We start from the raw sequence: 15,379 nt of genomic DNA on the forward strand, positions 1-15,379 counted from the left end.
AAGCTTGTCTGAAGCTGATTTCCCTGAAATATTTTCCCTTAAGTTCTTATTAATAAAACCTGTACCCTTGTTTAGTTTAAATGTCTCTGCGTGAAATTGTTAAAACCTGCACCCTCTTCTGCTCTTTCTCTGCCTCTTTGCCAGTTCAGGCTCTGCACATGCTAACAACTGCCCCTGGGAAGTGGGAACTGTTAGAAGATCAGCTAGAGACATTTAGAAGATTTTTAGTAATTAAGTAGCCAAATTTTTGGTAAACATTGATTATTGAACTCTGTAGAAATGTATGGAAAAGATAAATGAAAAATTAAAAATGGTTCTATGTTTAAAATAATTTAAACTTTTAAAAAGTTAATTAAGGATCAGGAAAATGTCCTTCCTGAATGTGACTTTTAGCAAATTGAGCTCTTGCTTCTTTGTCTACACCTGAAGATTATATATAACAGTGGGAGGTGTTTCTGCCCCTGGCACTGAATTGGAACTAGATGATCTTTAAGGTTGTTTCCAATCCAAACCATTCTATGATTCTATAACCATGCATGGATTCTAGATAAACTATTTATTTACTTTAGCTTTTAAAGATAAAGGCAGAAATAAAAATAACTTACCAAAATGTTTCCAGAGGATCAAACTGAAATGTGCATAATTTAATGTACTTTACATCCTGCTAATATAAAAATTTGAAATTTTTCAAATTTTGTACTTAAGAGAGGAAATGAAAGATGAGCAGATTAAATTAACAATAGAGGAGAAAAAGAAAAAAAAAAAAAACCTACAAAAAACCCTTTTCATTTGAAAAGTGAAAAAGGGTAACAGCTTTATACCTAAAAATACATATTTCCTCTGTGTTGTTATCAAAATCACAGAATCACAGAATGTCAGGGGTTGGAAAGGACCTAGAAAGATAATTTAGTCCAACTCCTCTGCTAAAGCAGGATCATCTAGAGTAGGTCACACAGGAGTGCGTCCCTGTGGCTTTTGAATATCTCCAGAGGAGGAGACTCCATGTCTAATACAAACCCAAAACGAGATAGTACTGCAAATAATTATAAACTCATCATCCTACTGTGTTTGAACTTATACAGCTATAGCTGAAATGACATGGGCCAGTTAGTATGAGGCAAGATGAGACAGAGTCATAAGTATTTAAATTGCACTAATTACACTTATTGTGAAACCAGAGTATATTGATTTAGTCTATTAATTCCCCCCCTTATTTATTTCACATTTATGGGAAAACTAGTAAGGATTTTAGTAAGCCCTTTTTTGTGTATGTACAGAAAGCCCAGAGAAGGGCCACAAAGACGATCAGATGATCAGAGGACTGCAGCACCTCTCCTACGAGCAGAGGATGAGAGAATTTGAGCTATTCTGCCTGGAGAAAAGAAGGCTCTGGGGAGACCTTATAGTGGCCTTTCAGTGCCTGAAGGGGCTACAGGAAAGCTGGAGAGGGACTTTTTACAAGGGCACGTAGTGATAGGACTAGGGGTAATGGATCAAAACTGGAAGAGGGGAGATTCAGGTTTGACATTAGGAGGAAATTCTGCAGTGTGAGTGAGGGTGGTGAGACACTGGTCCAGGTTGCCGAGGGAAGTTGTGGGTGCCTCATCCCCTGGAAGTGTTCAAGGCCAGGCTGGACAGGGCTCTGAGCAACCTGATCTTGTGGGAGGTGTTCCTGCCCATGCAGGGGTGTTGGAACTAGATGATCTTCAAGGTCCCTTGCAACTCAAACCAGTTTATGATTCCATGGGATGAGAAACACTGAGGTTTTGCTGTGATTTCTCTAATAATAAAATCTCAATATATATGAGACAGAACATACATTTTTCAATTAGTGGCAAAGATGGCTGTTTATTTAATTATTATAGACTGCTGCTATTCTCTGCTACTTAATTGCATTGTTGCACCAGACCTTTGCAATTTATTTGAATTCAGAATTATTATTACAGGTTGACTAACTTCTGCTTGTGAACCATATATATAAATAGGGATTTCCCTTCTATGCCCTTGAATGCAGCTGCGTTTGAATCAGATAACATTTTTATTTAGTTCAGGAAAATGAGAAGCTATTTCTCATTGCTCATTGTGTGCTCAGATTCCAGCACAATGGAATTGTGAGTGACAGCCTTCATTAAACCAAATTCTTCCTTAGTTGAGATATTATACAGTAGATAATAAGACAGGAAGATGTTTGCGTGCAAAACAGAGGGGCTGCAGGACCTCAGGGAATGTCTTGTCTGCTACTAGTTGTAGCCCAGGCAACAGGAGGTATAATGAACGGGCACCTTAAGCATCAGCAATGTGTCTTTGCTTATAAATCAAACAGCATCAGTGGTTCAAAAGAAATAGAACAAAATGGTAGCATGGGTATTCAGTCCCATGTGCTAGGCTCACAAAAAATTATGAGTAAGCACACAAAACATACATGCAGATATTCTCCGGTTCTGCCCCTAAACTCAGAAAGAAGTATTCTCCACAGTCCTGCCAGACATTTTTCTGCAGTGTAAACTAGAAACTACAAATCTCTTTCAACTTCATTAGTTATTAATTAAAGAAGAGAGTTTTATTAGGGAAGTTTCTTCCTTGGTAACACACAGTAGGTCCCCTCTGACATCACTACTCCATGGACTGAAAATTGATACTACTGGCATGCTTTTTGACAGCACATGAATGAGATGATCACAGTATTATAGCAAGTGTGAAAGGAGTGGAAATGCAGAAGATAAGCACCTTTCACCGTGGAGAACCTCAAAACCAACTGGCAAACTGATTTGTGAAGGTCTGCTTCAGGGGCAATCTGGTGACCATGAACAATGCAGACAGATCTGAGAACGAATGTGCTTTCTTCCTTTCCATAAAGCATAGCACAGAGGTGGTACCACAGGCTTGCAGACCACTACACCAGACACTGATTAATCGCTTCATTTTTAAGAGCCCTTCTCTGTTCATTACAAAGTATATCTACAGTTGCATTTAATCAAACATTATGTCATTTTGAAACTCCTCAACAATTCACAGCCTGATAATTATCTTTTCTCATGTTTGTCAATTTTCCTTTCTTTATACAATGAAAATTCTTTACCACCCACTTGTCTGTTTCTCCTCAGTCTCCTGTTACTACCCAATCTTCTGTCTTTGAAATTAAACCAAGTTATATTATCTAAAGCCTACTCCAGTCCTTTATAAGGTTTAGCTCTAATGTGTTTCATACTCCCTTCCTTATTAATGCCAACAGGAATTTCTGTTAAATTTAGTATTTTTAAAAGAAATGCAAACAACCTCTGATTTCAAGTTAATATATTTATCAGTGAAGTGATGAATTTTCAGCTGCCACAGAAAACGATACCCGTGTATCTCTATTTTGATTTCTCCATGAAAAAGAATTGGAATGTCAAAGTTTTGTGGAGTCCTGCATTGCTGCTAATCTTCTGTTTCAGCATCTATTTATAATAGCTATTTTTTGAAGAAACCTCTCTATAGAAGTACCTGTAGTATTTTACAGGTGTTTAAACCCAGCCTCCTTTTTCTGTCAGACACAACTAAAGCTAGTTTAAAGTATACTGTATATACTCCTCATCCTATTATTGAAGCACATATTCAGAGCACTACTGAAGACTATAACTATTCAGGTGCAAAAGAAAAAAAAAAAAAGTGTGGTTGGATCTGTGCTATAACAGCATTATAAATTCTGATACTATCAACCTAGAACAGCTAATCAAATTATTTTAATTAAAATATTAAAAAGAAGAGACTCTGTAGAACAAAAAAAGATAAGCAGCAATTTGTCTCAGTTAAAAGGATGAATTTCAGACTATTAGCTATCACACTACTACTTCTAAATATACTTAAGTGTTCTCCAGCACACTCACCTCTTTTTGACGGTACTTAATTGCCAGTTTCAATCTTGCAAGATCATTACCACTTTGTTCTTCTATCAAGCTATTATCATCTCTGTAATTAAGAATAATTTCCAATTCCCTGGAACTCCGTGTCTGATCCAGGAGATCTTTTGCAAATTGCTTGCACTGCCGAGACAGTTCCTCATACTCTGACTTGAATTCATTTTCGACTTTACTTAGTTCCTGCAGCTCCCAGCTCAGCTGAAAAGCAGTAAGAAAAGGATCCTCACTGGACAAAGCAATCAATGACGGGCTTGCCAGAGCCTTGTAGATATTAAGTCTGGATCGAGAGTGGCGGAGACTGTCCACATCTGAACTCGAGACACATTCGACACAGTTGCAGCGAACCTCATGTGGCCTGGGCACAGAGACCCCTTTCTGCACAAGGAGCTTTATGATTTCATAATTGTTGGTGTGGGCAGCCAGAATAATAGGTGTGATATCTGGTGTAAATTCCGAAAACTGCTTGTCCAGAAGCACGGGTGGCACCTGTGAAAAAAAGGTAAAAATCCTTACAGGCCTCTTTGTTGAACAGCAGTTAAAGAAAATAAAGCCACAGTTTACCAGGTAGTACACTTACTGATTAATCTTTACTTCTGGACAGAGTTGAAGGAAACATAAGAAGTTTAACATAATTCAGTTAGCTAGGATAGTCTTTTTCTATTTAATATATTACTACAAACAGGGTCTAATTTTTCATAAAACCTTTCTATATGGGCAAAGACTTGTTAGAGCAAATTATTAGATAAACAAGGAAGATTCAGACCCAAATGCTCCTATCAGATCTCTTGAAGTGCCAGCTGTGAGCAAGATGGAAATGCTTTCTCATCTCCCACCGGTTAATCTCAGTTTTATAGGGAAGATGATGTCATGGGGCCAGAATTCTGATTCTCAGAAGGAAGCAGTGAACAGGACACAAACAAGATAGTTATATAATAAAATGGCCATGTAAAGGATAAATAAATGTTCTCTTGTCAAGAAGGCTGGAAATATCACTGTGTAGAGAGACAAAGATACCTGGTACAAAGAGGTTCAGTTCTACATTCACATGTGCAAACAAACATGCTCTTTACAGGAAAAGATGTTATAGGAGTTTATAGGAGTTGGTAGCCTAGGACCCCAAAAAGAAACACTAAAAGAGAATTTGTAAAAGCCTCTTTTGGTATACATTTCTGTAGTTTCTATATTTTATTCAAAGACTGCCAGGTTTTTCATTTTAAGCTTGTTTCTTTACTTTACAATACCAGACTCTAAAGTCATTCCCAGATTGGTATAGATGCACTTTAGATAAGCTAATGATTCCAACACCTTTTTTCCACTGTGGGCCCTATTTCCTACCAGACCCTTCTCAGGTGCTTCCATAATTTCAAATGAAACAGCAGATTGAGAATCCTACCTAGTCCACCATCCTTCAAACCCTGGCATGTTGCTGTTGGGCTTGTTCCTAACAGGCCCAGTTATCTCCCGTTCCTCCTTCATATCTAGTTTAAAGCCCTGTTAATGAGCCCTGCTAACTCCTGCCCCAAAAGCCTTTTCCCCCTTCGGGACAGGTGCATCCCACCTGCCACCAGCAGGCCAGGTGTCTCGTATCGCAGCCTGTGACTGAAAAACCCAAAGCCCTGCCTTTGGCACCATTCATGTAGCCATGCATTGATCCACACACTCTTCCTGATTATTTCTTCCACCTCTCTTGCAACAGGGATAGAGGCAAATACTACTTGGGCTCCAGAGACCCTGACAAGCCATTTCAGGGCCCTGAAGTCTCTCTTCATTGTCCTTGGACTCCTTGTAACGATTTCATCATTGCCAACCTGAAAAACGAGCAGTGGATAGCAGTCAGAGGGCTGCAATGGTATTGGTATTGGTGGTGTTAACGGTATTGGCAGCATCACTTATGAATTGCCTTTGGTCCACGACCAAGTACAAATTCAATCCATATCAGCAAAGTGTTTTGAATGATGCTTCTTTAGGAGGAAGAAAACTTTTGACTGAAAGGTATCTGAAGGCTTGAGAACTAGATGGCCACTGGAGAGGAAAAGACGTTTGACAGAAGTCTTATGACAGCATAATGATCTTGTTGCCAGGTGGAAAAAAACCACAAGTAGCTAAGAAGAGAAGTTAATAGAAAACATGTAAAGCATGTGAGAACAGTGCAATAATGAGTTGAAAGAAGCTATTTTTAGAGCCCTGGGAGGGAAAGAAGTGGAGCAAAAAAATTAAATGCACAGAATCAATGGAAAAGAAAACCAGAATGAAATTAAACTGAAAAGAAATGCTAGTCTGTGGATCTAAATCCATAAATAAAATGCAGAGTTAATGGATTTTTTTCTCCCTCTTTCTAATGAAGAGACTGTGTGTTTTGTACATTTTTTAGCTGTTCTGCATGTAAAACACCTAATGTTTGTTCAGCAGGACTGCGTCCATGTATAAGAGTTGCTATGTGTGTGGGCTGTAAAACAGGGGCCTGGAGCACTAATTAGCTAAATGAGAATACTACTTTGGGAGGTGGCCACTTATTACTGTAAAATGGGGTGAAGAGTAAAGACTGGACAGCCAGTGTTTGGGATCACGCATCCCTAGGGAAACAATCCCTGCCTGGCTGTAGCATATTTCTGACCTTGAGAAGCTGTGCTGGATTCTGAGAAGGTATGTGGAGTCAAGAGGTGAAATCCCTTTTCTCCCTTCCCACACACTCAAACATGCACACCTGGCTCGGCACTGGGTGAGGCTGGCATGGAGTCAATCTGTTTTAGAGTAGATGTGGGATGCCTGAGATAACCTCACAACCACAAGGAGAGGCAGCTGTCCTCCTGCCAGTCCTCCCCACAAGCTTACAGGAGATGCTAACAACCAGGGGCTGTGAGCTGAGCAGCTCCTGAGCATGTCATGTCCCCTTCTGCTTTCCTCTTCCTTAATCTGAGGTGCAAACAAAAAGTAATGCCTTCGTGTACTGTGTTCGAGCATAGAGAGACATATGGGTTTCAAAGTTACTCGAGAGGTAAGGACCTGTTCTGGTTTGAGCCAGGATGAAGCCAATTTTCTTTTTACTGATTATGTGGGTTTTTTTCTTCAGTGAGCTCTCTTTTAAGTAGCAACAAGTTTTCCAGCTAGTGGACTGATAATGCTGGAATTTTTATAGATACTGATGAGAGACTGAGGGCACTTTGCTCTGCTTGTTGAATCTGCTGCTTCAGATACTAAAGGGGTAGAAGACTCATATCTACAATCCTCCTGTAGGGAGGAGCAGAGTAGACAGATGACAAAGTTGGCCAGAGAATATTCCATGCCATGTGTAATTCAGGGATGACAGAAGTCAAGCCCCTTCCTTCCTTCTTCTTCCTTTCTCTTCCATTCATGGCTGGCATCTGGGGAGGACTACATCTATCCATCACCGTTGATCCCCAGGCTCATGCGTTCGTGACCCTTATAACTACCCACAGCTCCTGTCTGATTGGCCTCTATCTCTGAAAGTGGTCTGGGACATTTTGGAACTGCTCGCAGCTAAGGAGAGTGCCATGGGAGTTGCTGAAGGTGGGGTAGGCAGTAGGGTTTTGCACATTCCTGAACATATATATTGTACTTATTTTATCATTAGTATTTAATTAAAGCTGTCTAGTTTAGTTTTCAATCTGGAAAGTCACTCTCCTTGTTCTCTCTCTCCTTGTTCTTTCTCTCCTTTCCCTCCCTGTGTGGGAGGGGATCAAGAGCATTATTGGCACTGGTTTAATTGTCCATCCTGAGTCAAACAGTGACAATAATTTATTGGTGCCTAACGTGGGGCTGTATCTTGAGTCCAAGCTATACATTCTGCCTAATTGGTGAATGTTTAGAATTCCAGCTCTGATGGGAGGATTCCCTCAGATAGCTATGGGCACTGTATAGGGAGGATTTTTATGTGAACAGAAAGATCTACATTGGTAATGGCAGCAGCAGGTTCAGTTTTACCTCTCCGTTTCCCCCTCAGGCTGAATCTCCCAGCTTTTGATTTAAATAGCATTGTTTCAGTAGGGATGCTTCTACTGAATGATTATAATTACTGTGGATGCATAGAGTGATCACAATTTGCTTCTCCACTGGCAAGGTTGCTGTCACCACTGCTGCTGCACCAAAGACTAGGGCCACTCCCACTCGGTCCAAACAAGCAAAAGCTAAAGTTAATCCGGTGACCAGGAGCAAAGCAAAGAAACAGTCATCCAAAACCACAATAATACATTTAACAGTAAAGAACCCCTTTTTAAAAGCAATGTTAGAAGATGTAATTGAAGGAGCAGACCCTTCTCAGATAAAGGGGCAGACCCCTTCCTAAGTCAAACCATGACAGGAACCCAGCCGAAAATATACTGAAGGTATGTATGGCTGAGGTGGACACTCAGGTACAAAAATAAACAGGTCTGTGCACTGTGTCCAGTCTCAGCTGTGATAAGGACAAGAAGCAGAATCTGGGCATATGTTTCTTCAGAGCATTATCTGGCTGTCTACACTGCTCTGTCTGGTCTCTCTTAATACTGAAGCCTCCAGAGCACCTCTGGTCATCTGTAACCTCCAGGCTGAACACTGCAGAGAGCCCTCCTGTGGATGCCCATGCGCCCAGATCACTTCATTAAGCCTGTCCAGTGTGGACAGTATGTTTTCTCACCTTTCTGTGATGTTAAAGAGGGAAAACAAGACCCATTTCCAATCCCAAAACTCAATGGTTATTCTAATCTTAGATTTATCCTCTCTTTTACTAACATATTATATAGAAAATAGAGAGCACATGCATGTGCACAAACACACTTTATGGGCTCTCTAAATTACAACTGTGGTCAATGTTTTTGAGGCTAGAAAGAGATTAAAAAAGCAGTAAAAGCTCAAACTTTGCATTAGTACAAGCAAGCTCCTGGGTTATCGTAGGTCTGAAAGAGGTTTACAGGGAGGGATGTGTTGTGCCCAGACTGTCAATCACAGCTAATGAGGTTCCCTCTTAGCTCTGGAGTCCAGGTGCCAGAGATTATAGGAGAGAGCTGGAAGGGTAAAAAACTCAAGGATACAAAGCTATAAATGAAAACTCATCGACTGCTCAGAGTATTTCTCTGTCACATAGCATGTCATTATCTTTGTACTTTCTGACAGTACTAAACTAATATTTGCCTCAAGCCCTGCCAGAACTGAAAGCTATCTTAACATGTCATTGACCACAATCTCCTCTGAAAAACTGAGACACAACTTCAAAAACGATAGCATTACAATGTTTGACTTGTATATGTGGTCCATTAGGTCAAAAGTTGCTTGTTTTTCTCATAGCTTATCTAAACCTTTCATCTTATGGTAACTCAGCTATGAGGCTAATGCACACATTATGGAATTCATACCACCAAAATTTACCTAAATATAGAAGTGTGTATTAAATAGTTTCAGCCTTAACTTAAAGAAACATTTAAATTTAAAAGGGCAAACCCAACAGCTGCAACCTTAATTACATCATGAGTTTAACCCCTGACCCTTTACCTCCTATTTTAAGATCTCCTACTCATTTAAACCAAAGATATACAGAATGCTAAAGCAGTAAGGTCAAATTATTCCCTCATCTGCAGCATAATGCAGTACTTATCTTCTGAAGTCCTGAGTGCTCTCATAGCACTCAAAATGTTTAAGTATTTAACTATTGACCCAGAGTACTTACTCTGAAGTCACCAGACACATGATGAATATTACTTTCAAACTACTGAAAAAGAAGTCTCTTTAAAGAAGCCAAACTAAATAATCAGCACATACTGATATTAGCCACATTACCAACATCACTGATGGAATACTCACAGAAAACACATGAATCTTACTTAAATCCTGGGAGCATGAGCATCTACTAGGTCTTACAGTCACTGACTATGACTGTGAGTTCCCAAGGCTTAGTAGTGGTGTAAATTACTATACACTTCAAGTGTACAGTACTACTGTCAAGTGACGCTGCTTAGATTTAGAAAGGCTAAATGATTTTTTGCCATCTCATGTTTTGTTAATACTCTACATGATTATTGGGGCTGAGCAAAGCCCTGCTGATTGTGTATACTTGTATGCTGTGTATCTGTATGGGGACAAGTAGGTAAAAAGAAAATCAAACAGAAAAAAAGAAAGCATAGCTCATAGGCTGCACACTTCAGTGTTCAAGGACATCAGATTTTTTGTTGCAATAATTTTCCCTGCACTTACTGTAAGTGGGAATAAGTCAGTCTGACTTAGATATCTAACAATTTTTTTTAGATATGAAGTGGAAAAGCCCTCATCAATATGTCTTCATTCCCTGTATGGTCTGTGTGAAGAGAAGCCTCTTTGCTATGAAAGAAAGAAAGCTAGGCTAAATTAATGCCAGTTAGGTCTAAGAAGATTTCTGTCTGTATGAAATCAAAGCAGACAGACTGATTGATGATGATCTCTTAGATATCCCAGAAACAGAAAAATGATAACACTCAGTTTGGAAAAGGAGGAACTGAAAATTCCAAGTGCATACCTTTTTCCATCAGGATTTCTCATAATGGCTCTCTACTGTAATATCTTAACAGAGAGAATGAAAACTGTAATGTCCGCTTGCCTACTTTTTAAATGCAAAAGCTCAAAATCTGTGTAAAGCAACCTATTTCCTTGGGCAAATGGATAGCTTGCCTGGTTCTTGTCTTTATTTGTTTACAATTATTTGGCCTTTTGCTTATAAAGGAGAGTAAATCCTGCAATGGCTTCAGGTAGTTCTGTGAATAAATTTCTGAGTCACGACAATAATGAGAGGATGATTCGAGGAAAAATCTAAAGCAAAGAAAAAAAAGGATGCATGTCAGATTACAAGATTAATACGTATATCCTCTCATACAGCACCACATTATACTAGGAAATTGATATAGGTGTGTCATAGCTCATCAGTTACTTCAGCACTATTGCTTAAGAGCTGTCATTGGCCAAACAAAAAACCTTGAAAATGCTGAATTCTACATTTCAGTAGAGCCTACAGCATACAAGCTATCTCTACACATATACAGTTTTCTGGTTTACATTCTGGTTTCTTAAGTTCTTCTCATCTTTGGTTTCATATTATTATATCATCTGAAGTACACCGATTATGATGATAGAAGTAGTTCCACCAGGAAGGATTTAAAACATCCTCCTACCCAAATTCCTTTCCCATGCACTAAGTCACTGAGAAACTACCAGATAACTTGAATAACTTGAAAATATAACTTCAAGACAACTCTAATCCAGTTGTTACACTACTGTAGGGGTCTGTACACAGTTTGGCCTGAAAGCTGTGCTGAAACTCTCCTCACAAGACTGCATGAACTGCAGGCCTGCAATGGTAGTCTCAGATTTGGTCAAAAGTCCTTTTCTCTGGTTCATATATAAAATATATTAAGACCTCCACTTAAAATTCTAGACACATAAGAACAGAAAACATCCCTCTTGTGTTAAATTATAAGTTCACAGCAAAACGAGAGGACTGACTAGCCAAAATGAAATCCTGACCACAAGTTGAGACTTTGTGGTGGGAAGGTTTCTTTGGGCTGCTCCTTTTAGATGGAAGTATCTTTGTCAGACTCCAAATTATGTTATGAATGGAAAAAGTGGAAGATTCCTTGAGGAGAAGAAAACACATAAATCTGACTTAAGGCAAAAACAGCTGGGCAACTTATTTGCATCTCAGGACATGGCTTTTGTTACCAGTTCCACTAGTAACTCTAGGTTGCCAAGGCAGACCACCTCTTTCTGCTTCTTTTCCCAGTTGGGTACATTTTTTTTTAGCAAATGTTTTTTCAAGGCAGGAAGATAAAGAAAAAAAATAATAAAATTGTCTGGGCATTTTTTAGTAAAAGTTTCTGGATTATTTTTGTATTTGTTTTGAAACATTATTCCAAAGTTTGCCTATAAACCCCCAACGTGTTGTTTCATATTAAATTACTGTGATTATGCTATTTTGTTATAAGAATTCTAACTATTAATTTTATAAAATTTACCATATATTTTCTTATAAAAATACTATATGTCAAGTCAGCCAAGAAAGATGTCTAAAAGAGAGAAACTTTGATAAGCAACCCAAAATAGAAATCTAATTTTAGGTAACTAGATTTTGGTAAAGTAACCACTCCTCTTAGCATACAGCCAGACAATTTATTTTGCAGACACAAAACTTGGTGGCTCTGTTACCTCAAGGTAATACTAACCCACAGCTCCCTACAGCTCAGGAATCCTGGCTTACACTGCTGAGATACAGGATGGGTATTTTTCAGAAGTAGTGTTGCCATAGCTAATATAAAATCCCTGCCATATTTAAGGAGGCTTTAGTGCTTGCCTTTTTTTGTGCATATGGGAATTTTTCAAAATTAAATTTACAAGTTTAAGTTATCTTCATTCTATTTTTCCAAGGACAAGCTGAGTTTTCAAAACATCAGCATTTTAATCTTTTTTATCAGTTACACTTAACCTACCCTAATATGTGAGTGACTGTTTTTTCTCATGCTTTTTCAAGCTCGTTCTATTACAGCTGAATCAATTTTTGTGTCACAATAGTTCCAGCATGGACTGATGACTTCCAGTCTCTCTGTCAGCCACATTGCACCAACGGCATTAAAGTTATATATTAAGAAAAATAATTACAATAGCATTTAGCAATTCATTGAAACCAACATCACTTTTCTAAACAATGAGGATGACTTGCACAGCTGTGTGGCACAAATAACAGTATACTCTTAATCTATCTGCAGAACATTTGAGCCAAACCGTGTGAAAGTATTCAGCAGCAGAAGGACAGGATGGCAGGAAGGAACTTGTCAGAAGGTCTCGTTTGCCATCTTGAACACAGAGCATGGTAACTAGATCTAGGTTAATCCACAAAGATATTTGACCAATCTGTTCTTAAAGTCCTGCAGTGGGTGAGTGGATACGTTGCAGTATTTCCAGAATATGTTTGTGGTCTGTAATTTGCTTTACTTTGGTGCAGTTTAAGCCTATAATGTCTTGCTTTTAAAAATGTGAATACCAATAGTATACTACTTCTTTAAAATAGCTTCAGTTTTCTGTTTAAACAGTCTTATTCCTTCAGACTTTCCTTATGGGTAGTATTTTCTAATTTTCTGAACCTTCTTATGTCTTTCTACACATTCCTTACCATTTCTGAGTAACATAACGGACAAATTAATGTATATCTTATAATCTGTGCTCATTCTGATGTGACCAAATATGGTATTTACTTTTGCACAGTAATATCATATTGTCTAGTCTCTTTCTATTAGTCATGTTTTAACCCCACCCTGCTGTTCTGTTACCTTAATAATTTTCAATTCCAATATATACTTGGCTGATTTTTTTTCTGCTTGCTTAGGACCTTATACTTTTTCTTACTGAAAGGTTTTATTTTTTTACAGAATTAATTTATCTTCTTTGCCAAAACTGTCTTGAATTCTAATTGTGTCCTAAACAGCCATGTGATCCCCTTTGTTTTGTGTTGTATACAGATTTAACACACCCTCTATTTCATTCTGCATGCCACAAATTAATATACTGATTGAGACAGACACCTGCAAAATTGCTCATTTCATCCTCTGATTAATTTGTCCTGTTTCACCAAGTACGGCTGGAAGATACTCTTGAGTGTGGTCTGCTCAGACTGTGCTTTGAGTGACAGTTTCTGAAATCTTAGAAAACTCAAATTATTTGATATCTACTACTTTTCCCCAACATACAGAGCTCACTATCTGGTAATGAATGAAAATTATATCGTTAAGACAAAATTTGTTGTTGACAAATCCTCATAGGTTGCTGTTCGTGCCCATGTTTTCTTCTAGGTGCTTACAAGAAGAATGTTTGATTATTTTCTTCAGGATCTTCCCTGGTATGAAAAAGTATAGATTTATTTTATTTGAAAAAGGAGGACAGAGAATTGAAAGGAAATCATAGAATTGTCAAGGTTAGAAAAGACCTTCAAGATCGTAAAGTCCAACCGTACAACCCTTAACGACTAAATCATCTTATGAAACACCACATCTACCCCTTTTTTGAACATCGTCAAGGATGGTTCCTCCACCACCTCCCTGGGCAGCTTTACCAATGCTGTAAAATTAATTGATAACAGCTTCCAGACAGAATCAGACAAAATGATACTTGATTTGATAGATTTGGGATATGCATTTGTTGGACGTGACTGATGACAAAAGTCTTCAGGGCTTTCTTTTTCTTATTTTTTCCCTCTTCCTGTATCTCTGGGAGCTGATCTGAAACACAGCCTGTACACAAAGGTGGTAATTTTCAATTAGTTTTCCTGTGAGCACTGTTAGTGGACAGATACACCCCTCCTTCAGTCAATGACAAGACCCTGAGCAAGGGAGGGAAATGACTTAAAAGTAAACACTCAATAAAAGACAGTCAGGATATTTTGAATTATCTTCCAGTTCTGAAACTCATACCTGCTCTCTCAACACAGATGTTTTTGAAACTAGGTAGATAAGAGTTTTTTCAAATAATAACTTTTTGCTGATAATGAAAAATTACAAGCAAACAGCAATGTTTTCACTCAGGAACAGTGAAAGAAGAAAATGAAAATGGTTTGAAAAAATATGAGAGTTAAGAAAGAAAGAAGATCTTATGGAAATGATTAAAGGAGAACTTGAATTATTTATGTTACATCATAATAAAGTTCATGTATAGCTCTCTCAAGGTTTGCCTAATGAGTGAAGCCAAAATGGAAACTTCCTGAATGTTCAAAGTAGACCTAGTGGGATCCTTCCCAACTGAATATTTTTTATTGGATACATAGATACTTTTCTCATATACACAATGGTTCATAAAGGTAAAATAATTTCAGTGAAGTTTATGTCTGACATTCCATTTCCTGAGAAGCCATGTTTCTGGTCTGATTAGAAAAATGTGGAAATGCTTTTTTGTCTTTTTTGCCTTCTCCCAGAATGGCTCCATTGGTTAGCTGAGGAGTCCGGAGGAAACTGGCTTCCTTCTACAGTGAGGTCATGAGAGAAATTATAGGAAAAAGAGTTCTTAGAAGCTGAGCTGGATCCTTTGTTTTTCCCTGAGTTTCTTGGATCTAGAAACAAGAGAGGGCTTCTCACAGGCTAAGAAAGGAGAAAGATGTTTTTTGAAAAGGAGCTTTTGATTGATGAGCAATAACAGATTGGTGGCCTCTCTAGGTATCAACAAACTGTTTAGGAGATATGAGAGTCTCAGAGGGAAGGGTGGGAATTAGCTAAACTTCTTTACAGCTGATTGCAATCATCTAGCATAGCAAAGTAATTTGAGATATCCTCACTGCTGGGAAGTAGATTTCATTTCTGAGAAAATTAAAAGGGTAATACTGTCAAAGAATAAAGTGGGAATCAGGCAAATCTGCAAATCCCTTAAAGAAAAATGCTTTATATATTTCAAAATATTATGATAAAGGAATACAAAAGCCTATGGCAGGGACATAGAAGCTCCGTAAATCTGCAGAAGGTGCAGAGAAATGTCATAGCAAGCTGCTT

The 15,379-nt window shown here is 38.3% G+C and overlaps 1 protein-coding gene across 1 annotated transcript in view; it reads right to left on the bottom strand.

The window, feature by feature from the left end:
* The window catches only part of TRPC4 (transient receptor potential cation channel subfamily C member 4), a 144,713-nt gene that overhangs the window by 62,984 nt on the left and 66,350 nt on the right, over positions 1 to 15,379 (bottom strand). Inside the window, exon 3 of the mRNA XM_051638820.1 lies at positions 3,867 to 4,385. Coding sequence (XP_051494780.1) covers positions 3,867 to 4,385 — 519 coding nt within the window. The remainder of the gene's footprint in view (positions 1 to 3,866; positions 4,386 to 15,379) is intronic.

Source organism: Apus apus, chromosome 1 (genome assembly GCF_020740795.1).
Source record: "Apus apus isolate bApuApu2 chromosome 1, bApuApu2.pri.cur, whole genome shotgun sequence".
Taxonomy (NCBI): Eukaryota; Metazoa; Chordata; class Aves; order Apodiformes; family Apodidae; genus Apus; species Apus apus.